This window comes from Equus caballus, chromosome 4 (genome assembly GCF_041296265.1).
Source record: "Equus caballus isolate H_3958 breed thoroughbred chromosome 4, TB-T2T, whole genome shotgun sequence".
Classification (NCBI taxonomy): domain Eukaryota; kingdom Metazoa; phylum Chordata; class Mammalia; order Perissodactyla; family Equidae; genus Equus; species Equus caballus.
Window position 1 is genome coordinate 106444248 of NC_091687.1, and position 11217 is coordinate 106455464.

Genomic DNA, 11217 nt, shown 5'->3' on the forward strand with positions numbered 1-11217 from the left:
AATTGTACTTAAATGAAGTTAAAAATAAATAAATCAGCACCTTCACAGTACCATATGGGCTGCTGTTTGACCCCTCAGCTGGGCACCAAAGCCTAGCCAAGTGGACCCACAAAATTAAGCAGCACATCACATGTGGGTTGGCTGGGGTAGGTCTGTTCCATGTCAGTCCTCCTCCTCCTGGGACCAGCACACCAGCCAGGTCATGTTCACACGTGAGCAGTAAATATGTGAGAAGCAGATAAGGAAATTTACATGTGAAATGCTAACCCACGTCAGACACAGCATTTAAGAAGTAAGGATTTTTACAGCTCTCAAATTGAAGACCCTGCCTCGTCCTTAGTCACGTTTAAGTGTTGTTTTGGGTCAAGAGCATATGTGTTGGGGAGGAGGGACTCCAGCTGTGACGTCAGAGACTGTGGACCGTGGCAATGTTCTACAGCAGGGCGACTCGCCTCTTTCTGTCTTATCTAGGCTGCCTGGACCACACGACACTCCCGGTGGGATCTTCTGAACTTGTGTTTAGTGCTAAGAGCCTGGACTCTGGAGCTGGACTGGCTGAGTGCAAACCTCAGCTTGGCCATTCCCAGTTCAGGACTGTGGACAAGAAGCTTTGCTCTCTGTGCCTCGGTTTCTGTCTGTAAACACTGGAGCTGCAATAGTCTCCTCCTCAGAGGATTGCTGTGAGCCTTAAACGAGTTAACGCATGGAAAGCACTCCCAGCCGTGCCTGGTGTAACTTTTATCCAAATGTTAGCTATAACTTTCCAATCATCATCCTTTTCAGAAACCATACATTGTATTTAGCTCTTTCTTTGCAACTGTGACTAACGTTTGGCTTCTCACCTCTCAGGGTGGACAGTGTGCGTGACACCATTAGTGTTCACCAAATATCCCAACTTCCAAGGCTCTTAGTTTGGGGCCACGCTGAGAGAGGAGCCAGCCTAATGAGACAGGGTCATCGCAAGGCCCCTGGCCTAACAAGATAAGGCCCTACCCAAGCGGGGAGCTAAGAGAATCAGATAGACCACCAAGATCCGACATCTGCAGCCCCCGGACTTTCCCAGGCTTACCCATGTGCCCCAGCACCCAGGAGTTGGCTGAAGGTGACCTTAGCCCCATTACCAGACTAAAAATCACACCCGGGGTGGAGAGCTAGCATGCTAATGATGGGTGCAACACCTGTGGGGGCCTGTGGAACAAGAATGCAAGCGCAAGAAAAATCCCACCTGTACATGCCGTGAGAAGGCCTCCTCCCCAGCCTTTGCCTGATATAAAGCCCCACAATCCCACTCTCTAACCAGTGGGTCACCTGTCCCCTTCCACCTGTCACCAGCTCCCTTGTGCTTCCCTTGTGCACAAGCTAACAAATTTACTTTCCTGGTCCCTTTTGTTGTCTCTCTTGATTTCTATCGTGGGGGACAACAAGCACCCAGGGCGCTGGTGACAGTGTGATGGGATTTTGGTCAAGGTTTAAGAAACAGGACAAGCAAGGGATTGTGAGCTACATTCTATGATGTACTTGGAGATGCTGTGTTTAAGAGATTATCACAGAGAGGGTCTCACTCTACGAAACAGCAGACTATGTTACCATTATTTGTCACTTAACAATGGGGATATGCTCTGAGAAAGAGTCATTGAGTGATTGTGTCGTTGTGCACACATCATAGAGTGCACACGCAAACCTAGACTGTCCAGCTTACTGCTCCCAGGCTGCAGATCTGCACAGCGTGTTACTGTACCCAATACTGTCGGCATGGGGACACAATGGAAGTACTTGCATATGTAAACATCTCTAAACACAGAAAAGGCGCAGTAAAAGTAGAGCATGAAAGATACACAATGGTGCGCCTGCGTAGGGCGCTTGCCGTGAACGGAGCTTGCAGGGCTGGCAGTTCAGGACCATCAATACCCCTGTCTTCACCTCCACATCTCATCGCACCGGAAGGTCTTCAGGGGCCATGACGCTCATGCAGCTGTCATCTCCTGTGATAACAACGCCTTCTTCTGGAACAGCTCCTGGGGGACCTGCCTGAGGCTTTTCTTGAGGAGGTGTCATTCCTTTCAGAAGTTTTCAGCTCCATTATAATCTTTTGGGACCCCCAGGGTGTGTGCGCATCCATCATTGGCTGAAACATTGTTACACAGCACACGACCGTATTTGCCATGCAAGAAGTGAGGTTTGACGCTGTGTGAGCAAAACCAAAACAAGTAACAACAACAAAATCTTAAACTGAAATGGGAGCTGTGAGCTATAAACTCGAAGGGCAGGTTGGCTGCTCTGAGAACACGAAGCTATCAGCCCTACATTTGAAGCCTGCGTCTCGACTCGGTTGTAAAGTGAACTATAGACTGGGGGTTTCTGGTTAAGTCAGAGACACCCGAAGGGGGCTAACGTGGTCTCAGGTCAGTGGCACCAACACCCCCTTCTCAGTCCCTGATCAAAGTCCACACAAACCCTCTCTGGAGTAAAACTGCCTTTATTTCAGTCCTTAGGATTTCCACATTTGAGTTCACAGTCAAAGATGGTGAAGATTACTCCAGAAAAGAAATCGCCAAAAGTGAGAGTCAGCAGAAAGATCAAACATGAGATTTCCGTTCCGTGTGAGTCAGGTTAGGCCAGATCACGTGCAGTAACAAACACTCCCAGAATCTCAGTGGCTCAGCTCCAAGTCGATCTCTTGCCATCGGCTGCAGTCTGGCAGCTCTCCAGGGTCAGGACCCAGAAAATGGCTGCTATCAGAATTCAAATGCGATCCTTTATTTCAATTGTGGATGGAGTAATAATATTCTAAATACTTAGGCAATGGAAGGAGTGGTGAAGATCACATGACTTCTAAGAAGTAATCATGTCAAGGCACTTAGAGAACAATTTAAAATAGAACATTAGAGATATATACACTGTGTAACAATTGTAGTGAATAATCCATGGATACTAACTAGGACAGAACACGGGAAAATTAGAGTGACTGTGGTAGATTGACTGGGATTTTTGAATGAGACTTTTTTTTTCTGCTGAGAAAGATTCACCCTGAGCTAATATCTGTTGCCAATCTTCCTCATTTTGCTTAAGGAAGATTTGCCCTGTGCTAATATCCATGCCAATCTTCCTCTACTTGTATGTGGGTCACCACCACAGCATGGCTGCCAACGAGTGGTGTAGGTCCATGCCCGGGAACTGAACCCGGGCCACTGAAGCAGAGCGCACTGAACTCAACCACTATGCCACAGGGCCAGCCCCAGAATGAATCTTAACACTTTAAAACTCTATCATCACCTATGTTCAAATGTTCTCAATTTCTTCCTTCAACAGCCTCCTTTTAATTAGAGTGGTTGGATTTTTTCCTAATGTCCTGGAAAACGTGTTTCTGAGGATGCTGTGGCTTTTTCTCCCCTAGCCTGTCTCCAAAACACTGCCCCCCATAACCTTGCTCTTTCTGATCCTACGTCATCATCCTCTTACAATCCTACGTAGCCGTGGGCTTTTGCATTAGCCCCTCTTAGACTGCAAACTTCTAGGAGATACAGCAGTTCAAGTTCTTATCAGTGATTTACACCTCAGAGAGAGAATCAGCCCTTATCTGCAGAGGAAATATGTAAAGGAGGGAGGAGTTAGGAGAAGGAAGAGACCATGGATGTCTGTCACACTGGTGAAGTCCTAGGGCATCTGCAGGGAGCGGGCAATTCTCAAAACGGGGAGATCAGTAAAAAATCACGCCCTTGCACAACATTTTCTGAAGGATCCGCTGCTTGTCAAGCCTCTGAGTTGTAGTTATCCTGGGTCAGGCTACAAATGACGCTCGTGTTCTCGTTCTTCCTGTTTATATGACTGTGGCCGCCCTGCAGACAAGTGCAAGCAGCTTGCTTTTCTGCCTCAGGAGGGCCTGGCCCCGGGAGGGCCTACCCACTTCCTCCTCCCCCGCCTGCCCTGCGGGGCAGCTGCTCTCTCTCGGGCGGTTCCGGAGCTGAGCCTTCAGACCACATTTCACCGAAAAATATAGGCCATGTCCTGGATATTTTCATACGCCTTGGACACCTTCCTCTCCTTCCTCCCTTCAAGCCCCCCAAAAGGCTACAACGAGTGGGCCCCAAAAGGAGAGACCAAGAATTCACAAGAGCACTCGGCCCCAGGAGACAGGAAACATGGCCATTCCTCTTGTCCACCGGCCCACAGAGCGGTAAGTCTGAGTGTATGGGTGAGTGTGTCTGTCTGTGTGTTGTGTGTATGTATTTTGTTTGTGTGTATATTGTGTTTGGGAGTGTATGTGTATGGGTGGTGTGTTTGTGTATGTGTGTGTGTTATGTTTGTGTGTATACGTACACGTGTTGTGTATTTGTGTATGAGTGTGTATGTTTGTGTGTGTTGTGTTTGTGAGTATGTGTGTTGTGTGTTGTGTTTCTGAGTGTATGAGTGTGTTGTGTGTGTGTGTTTGTGTGTGTTATGTTTGTGTGTATATGTACATGTGTTGTGTATTTGTGTTATGTGTATAAGTGTGTGTTATGTTTGTGAGTGTGTTGTCTATGTATGTTTGTGTGTGTTATGTTTGTGAGTATGTGTGTTGTGTTGTGTATGTATGTTTGTGTGTGTTTGTGTATGTTGTGTTTGTGTGTACATGTACATGTGTTGTGTCTTTGTGTATGAGTGTGTATGTTTGTGTGTGTGCATTGTCTATGTATGTTTGTGTGTGTTATGTTTGTGATGTGTGTGTTGTGTGTTGTGTTGTGTTTGTGAGTGTATGTGTGTTGTGTGCATATGTTTGTGTGTGTTATGCTTGTGTGTATATGTACATGTGTTGTGTTTTGTGTAGGTGTGTGTTATGTTTGTGTGTGTTGTCTATGTATGTTTATATGTGTTAGTTTGTGAGTATGTGTTGTGTGTTGTGTTGTGTTTGTGAGTGTATGTGTGTGTTGTGTTGTGTTTGTGAGTGTATGTGTGTGTTGTGTTGTGTTTGTGAGTGTGTGTGTGTTGTGTATGTATGTCTGTGTGTTATGTTTGTGTGTATATGTACACGTGTTGTGTATTTGTGTTTTGTGTATGAGTGTGTGTTATGTTTGTGTGTGTGTTGTCTATGTATGTTTGTATGTGTTATGTTTGTGAGTATGTGTTGTGTTGTGTTTGTGAGTGTATGTGTGTTGTGTATATATGTTTGTGTGTGTTTGTGTGTATATGACATGTGTTGTGTATTTGTGTTTTGTGTATGAGTGTGTGTTATGTTTGTGTGTGTTTTCTATGTATGTTTGTATGTGTTGTGTTTGTGAGTATGTGTGTTGTGTGTTGTGTTTGTGAGTGTATGTGTGTGTTGTGTGTATGTGTTTGTGTGTGTTATGTTTGTGAGGGTGTTGTCTATGTATGTTTGTGTGTGTTATGTTTGGGAGTATGTGTGTTGTGTTGTCTATGTATGTTTATGTGTGTGTTATGTTTGTATGTGTGTGAATGGTGTGTGTGTTGTGCATGTATGTGTGTGTGTTGTGTTTGTGAGTGTATCCATGTGAATGGTGTGTGTGTTGTGTTTGTGACTGTATGTGTATGAGTGGTGTGTGTGTTGTGTTCTGTGTTTGTGAGTGTACGTGTGTGAATGGTGTGTGTGTGTGGTGTGTGTGTTGTGTTTGTGTGTGTGTGCTGTGTCTGTGTGTGTGTTGTGTTTGTGTGTTTGTGGTATAATATAGAATGAGCTGTGACTAAGAAATCAGGAGAGTCTTGGACCTTCTGTGCCCTCTCTCCATCTCTCTGTTGAATCTTGGGCAAGACGCTTCCGTGAGTTTCCATTTCTTCCTGAGAAACATACCGAGGATGCTGGTGTCTGCTTTGTGTTCTCTGTTGGAGACAAAACTAGAAGTGTGGCAAACATGTGGGGCTGTTCAGGGCAGGACCTAGGGTGTGGCAGTGAGGTGCAGGGTCACACTCTCTCTCTGGTAGTGTGAGGGCAGAGGGCAGGATGTGTAAAGTTTGCTCTGGGTGCCTCCCTTGCCTCCTCCTGGCCCTGCCATCCTCTCCTACCAGGCTGTCCCTTCTCTGTAAAGGAGGAAAGACTTCAGTGGTAAAATACCGCCTCTGTTTCCACCAAGGATGTAGGGAAGCTGAGGACAAAGAGATTGGGGGGTCTACAGTTTTTAGAGATGGGGGCACTAACCTCCTTATTCCAGAAGCCCCTTGATAAGTAAAATACTGTGTCTTTGCTAGAGTGTTGCTGACCAGGTGTGGGTGAAGCTAATCACCTCGTCTGGTCACTCTCTCTTCCTGGAAAGTCACCAAACCTTACTGGACAGTGTCCACTCTCTGTCTAGCACTCTGGAGCTGACATTACTGAATGAAGCCAACAATCTTACAGCAATAGCCACGCTGGCCCCACCGGCCCCTCCTGGGGTCCGGTGCAGCTGGGAGGGGTTGCCAGATGAACAGAGGGCAGTGACCTTCCGAGGATGTGGGGGCGATGGGAAGACCGTCTCCCAAGGCCCGCTGGACTTAGGTTTCCCCAGCCCCAGAGCCTTCTCAGGAGACGTTCCTCTGACTGTGAATGTCTCCAAGTGTCCTACATGTTCTGGAAAAACAATCATGGGGCCGTGTGGTTTCCTCCCCATCCCCACAGAGAGTATCAAGCAGCTATGACATGGCGGGCTTCTGAAATGGGGAACTGAGTTAGTCTGCAAGGCAGTGCGGACTGAAGCCAGGATACATTTTTCTCTCGTCAGAAGGACGGCAGGAGTTCCCAGCTGGGGTGCCATGGCCCTACTTTGCAAAGAGGACTAGGAGCCTCTCTAGAAAATGTCATAAAATGTGTTGGAATCTTATAGGGAGAAAGACCACAGGGACATCTAGTTCAGGCCCAGCATTTGCACTTATGGGGACACGGAGACCTGAGCAGTGTGACCATCCTAAATTGGTGGCCAGAGAGATGAGCACTGAGGTCTCCTGGCTCCCAGAACGACCCTGTCCCACACGGTCAAGATGCCTGTGCCGTGGCTGGCATGGTCCTCACCATAGCATCCAGCCACCCACCTCTCAGCCCTCAGCAAACCTCGCTGCCAAGCCTTCCCCACAGATCAAACCGGGACCCTCTTTCTGGCCCCAAGACCCCAGAGCCAGCTCCTCACCAGGACTTCCTGCTCGTGCCCTCCAGCACACTCTGGCCACAGGCCTTCCCACAGCTCAGGATGAACGATAGGACCTGCTTCTGCGTCTCTGCTCCTTCCTCCTCCTCACAGAGCAGCTCCAGGACCCTGTCTATCCACATGCCATCCACTCCTCAGGCTGCAGCCCACTTGCACCTTTCTCCGTGAAATCTCTTAAACTCCCGATGGAGACCGCAGTGCAGGGAGAGAGAGAGAAGACAGTAGGGCCCCTAAAGGAGGTAGAGAGTGACTCAGACCCCTCCCCCCTCCTCAGTCAGTCCACCCCCCTCAAACCAATGCAAAACCCTCCTTCTGGCACCAGAGGCAAAGTCAGGGGCCTCTAACACTCGGTTAAAAAGTCAGTGAGATGTCTCATATTTCTCTAGACAGAGGAAGAAAAATACAAACAGCTTCTCCAGGAGAATCCCACAGGAGCGCTGCCCCAGGACCTTAAAGAGGCCATGTCACCAGGTAAGACCACTTTCTAGCAGAGGTAGACTTGAGAGACGTGCGGACGGGGACATCCGATGTGCACAGGGGGCCAGGAGAGGCAGCGGGGGTTCAACCCCGGCAGAGATTTGCCCACCTGGGCCGCTATCAGAGGGCCTTTGGGTTGGGGCCTTTCTTTACTGCAGCAAATAAGGGAGAAGAGGCCCCTGCGAGGCACAGTGGGCGACAGGAGGTGAGAGAGGGCACCAGTCGCCCCCTTTACTGAATTTCCATGCCAGGCCCGCAAAAAGGGTCTGCAGATTCTGGGCTTTCCTCCTCAGGAAGGGTGTGCTGACCCGGGGTGTGACAAAATCACTCACCTTGGCCTGAGGCTTGGAGGCCAACAGACCCCTGTGTGGGTGGTTGGCTGGTTCAGATCTGAGAGCTCTCAGGGTCAAAGGCTGCAAAGCGCCACATGGACAAGCAGGCCACGCTCGGCCCTGCCTCCGACCTGGGCTCCACCCACCCAAGGGGTTCTCCTCCCTCACAGAGACTGCCTCAGGGTCAGGCCCTCAGCTTTCACGGGATCCACTCTGTCCTCTTGCCTGGGGACATAGGATTAAGGAATGCCGGAAGTTCATCCATTTTCCTGGCCAGAAGAATTTCTCTGTGATTCATGATGTGTTTTAACCCAGCTGACGTTTTACTACATGACCTTCGATGGCCCGAGCCATTGGGAGAGAGCCATATTAATAATCCGCATTGGAAAATTACCAAGACAAGTGTGGACACCTGATTTACCCTTTCTTGCAGTAATCAAGGTTAAATATTACTTTAAAAATCCTCTCCAGAGCTCAAGTAATGTATTTGGCTTTAAAGTCCTGTGGTGCACGCTGGCTCCAGGCTGCCGGACAGGAGACGCGGCCTTTGTCCAGCTTTGCACTGGGAGCAGGGCAGGGACGAGCAGCCCACCTTCCACACGTTCCTGAAACTCCCACCCGTTCACTCACCCGGCCTTTCTGCCTCCTGGGGGAAGCTGAGGGCGGCCATGTCACCCAGCCTGAATCAGTCAGGGGTCAGCCAGGCAAGGGTGGCAGGCAGTGAAAAACATGTTGTCACTAAGGAGATGCAGAAGAAGACGGTGTCATCCTGCTCTCAGGAGGCTTAGGGCTCTGTCATTGAGACACGTCAGTGTCTCCAACGTGGAACAGACTCAGGAACCGGCTCTTACTTGGCACTCTCCGACACCAGCTAAACATGGATGAACCTTGAAAACACTATGCTAAGTGAAATAAGCCAGACACAAAAGGGCAAATATTGCATGATTCCACTTAGAAGAGGGATCTAGAATAGTCAAACTCAGAGAGAGAGAAAGTTGAATGGTGGTTACCAGGTGTTAGGGAGAGGGAGGAATGGGGAGTGAGCGTTAAAGGGTACGATTTCACCTGGGAGGATGAAAATATTATTGAGATGCATAGTAGTGATGATTACAGAACAATGTGAATGTCCTTAATGCCACTGAATTGTACACCTAAAAGTGGTTAAAATGGTAAATTTTAAGTTGTGTATATTTTACTACTCTTAAAAAAGAACGTTAAAAAAGAAAATGTGAGTCCAGGCAGGTCTCAGGTTCCACTGTGGGTCTCCGTCCCTCCTCCCACCAGGACAACGTGCCCTGAGGCCCAGCAGCATCCCCAGCCTCATGGCCTCTGACGAGGCAGAATGGGGCGGATGGGCTGTAACCCCAATCCCTCTGCTTTCTCTCGATGCTTCTAGGTCTGAGAAAGAGCGAACTGAGCCCACAGAGACTGAGGCTCATCCTGGTGGGGAAAACCGGAACCGGGAAAAGTGCAACAGGAAACAGCATCCTGGGCAGGAAAGTGTTTGAGTCTAAACTCAGTGCTAGACCAGTGACCAAGGCCTTCCAGACGGGGAGCCGAGGATGGGCCGGGAAGGAACTGGAGGTCATTGACACACCTGACATTTTGTCCCCTCAGGCCCCACCAGCAATGGCAGCTCAGGGCATCTGTGAAGCCATTGCCTTCTCCTCCCCCGGGCCTCATGCCGTGCTCCTGGTGACACAGCTGGGCCGGTTCACAGAAGAGGATCAGCAGGTGGTCAGGCGCCTCCAGGAGGTCTTCGGAGTGGGCATCCTGGCCTACACCATCCTGGTGTTCACCCGGAAGGAAGACCTGGAGGGTGGCTCCCTGGAAGAGTATGTACGAGAGACCGACAACCAGGGCCTTGCCAAGCTGGATGTGGTGTGTGAGCGACGCCACTGCGGCTTCAACAACAGGGCGGAGGGGGCGGAGCAGGAGGCCCAGCTGAAGGAGCTGATGGAGAAAATCGAAGGAATCCTGTGGGAAAATGAAGGCCACTGCTACAGCAACAAGGCTTACCAATACTCCCAGCAAAACGTTCTGCTCAAAGAAGTGCAGGAAAGGCGAACCGTCCAGGGACAAGGCTCTGAGGAAGTGCTCAGTGAGGAGTCCCGGCTGGAGAGACTGTGCCACATCCAGAAGGAATCTGAGGAGACTCACAAACATCTCCTGAAGAGGGCGCCCATCTGAGCGTACGCTGGACCTCAGTACGGGACAGCTGTTTCCTGTGAGCCTCCCTCAGCCCCTGTGACCAGCTTCCAGCCCATCGCTTGCTTTCTCCATCTCCATAGGTCACTGGTCATCCCAGCCTCCAGGTCAGTGTCTGCTGTGGTGAGAGGCGTGTGGGGTCCAGAGTTCCCAGCTCACGTCCCAAGTCCAGCATCACATCTTCCAGAACACGCTCTGTACCCCTCCAGCACGCTCTTCTCATGTGGAACCTTACACCTCACTGGCATTACATTTCTTGAGGTACTTGTCTTTACGCTGATAGAACCCAAGCTTCCTGAGGGCAGGCCTGGGCCTCATTCTTCCATGTAATTCCAGCAGCTTCCTGGACCCTGGAGTCACTCGTTAAACCCTGATGTAGCAAATCAGTGTAGATATCAATCAGGCAACTTCCCATGGACAGGGCCCATTAGAAGCAACAGGGAGAGGAGAGGAGAGGAGAGGAGAGCAGGAGGTTGGTCTGGCGGGGCCCCTGATAGGTGCCATCCTACTGCATAAGGAGACTGACGTGACTCAGATGCTCCTGGGGAGTCTGCTCAACTGATGGAAACAGAGCAGGAGAAAATAGGGGGACATGTCTCCCACTACACTCCTCTTTCCCTTTCAAGCTGTGTGTCTGCAGCTGCCTTCCCCTGGGAGGGGTGGGAAGTGGAGATGGGGTGACAGTGCAGGGGACAATCAGGAATCAGAGGTCGCAGCCTCAGGTCTGTCTGATGCTCGTGTGCTGGTTGGGGATTCTCTGCAGTCAGACGCCCAGAGACCTGCAGTCCCACACTGCAAGGCCGTGACACCTGTCTGCCCCGGACCCAGTGGACTCCTAAGACAGCTCGAGCATTTCTTTTGCTAAAAGATTCAGAAAAGTGTCTCAAGGCAGAATAGAGACTGATTTGGTCTATGCTTAAGATAGTCTCTGTGCCAGAACCATTGATTAAATAAGTGACCCATTTCCCGCTGAACTGGAACATCACATTTATCACATACAACATTTTCGTGCTCCCTGAGATCCGTGTCAGGGTTCTCAGTTCTGTTCTTGTCTTCTACTTTTCTACTCCTACATGAATAAAATATTGATTCGA

General features: G+C 49.6%; 1 protein-coding gene across 1 annotated transcript; it reads left to right on the top strand.

Annotated features, from left to right (window-relative positions):
• The first annotated feature begins 3498 nt into the window (after window positions 1-3498).
• GIMAP6 (GTPase, IMAP family member 6) lies at window positions 3499-11217 on the top strand. Its single transcript, XM_023639958.2, has 3 exons — window positions 3499-4174; window positions 7493-7577; window positions 9312-11217. The coding sequence occupies exons 1-3, from the start codon at window positions 4001-4003 to the stop codon at window positions 10103-10105; spliced, it is 1053 nt and encodes a 350-aa protein (XP_023495726.1). The 5' UTR covers window positions 3499-4000; the 3' UTR covers window positions 10106-11217.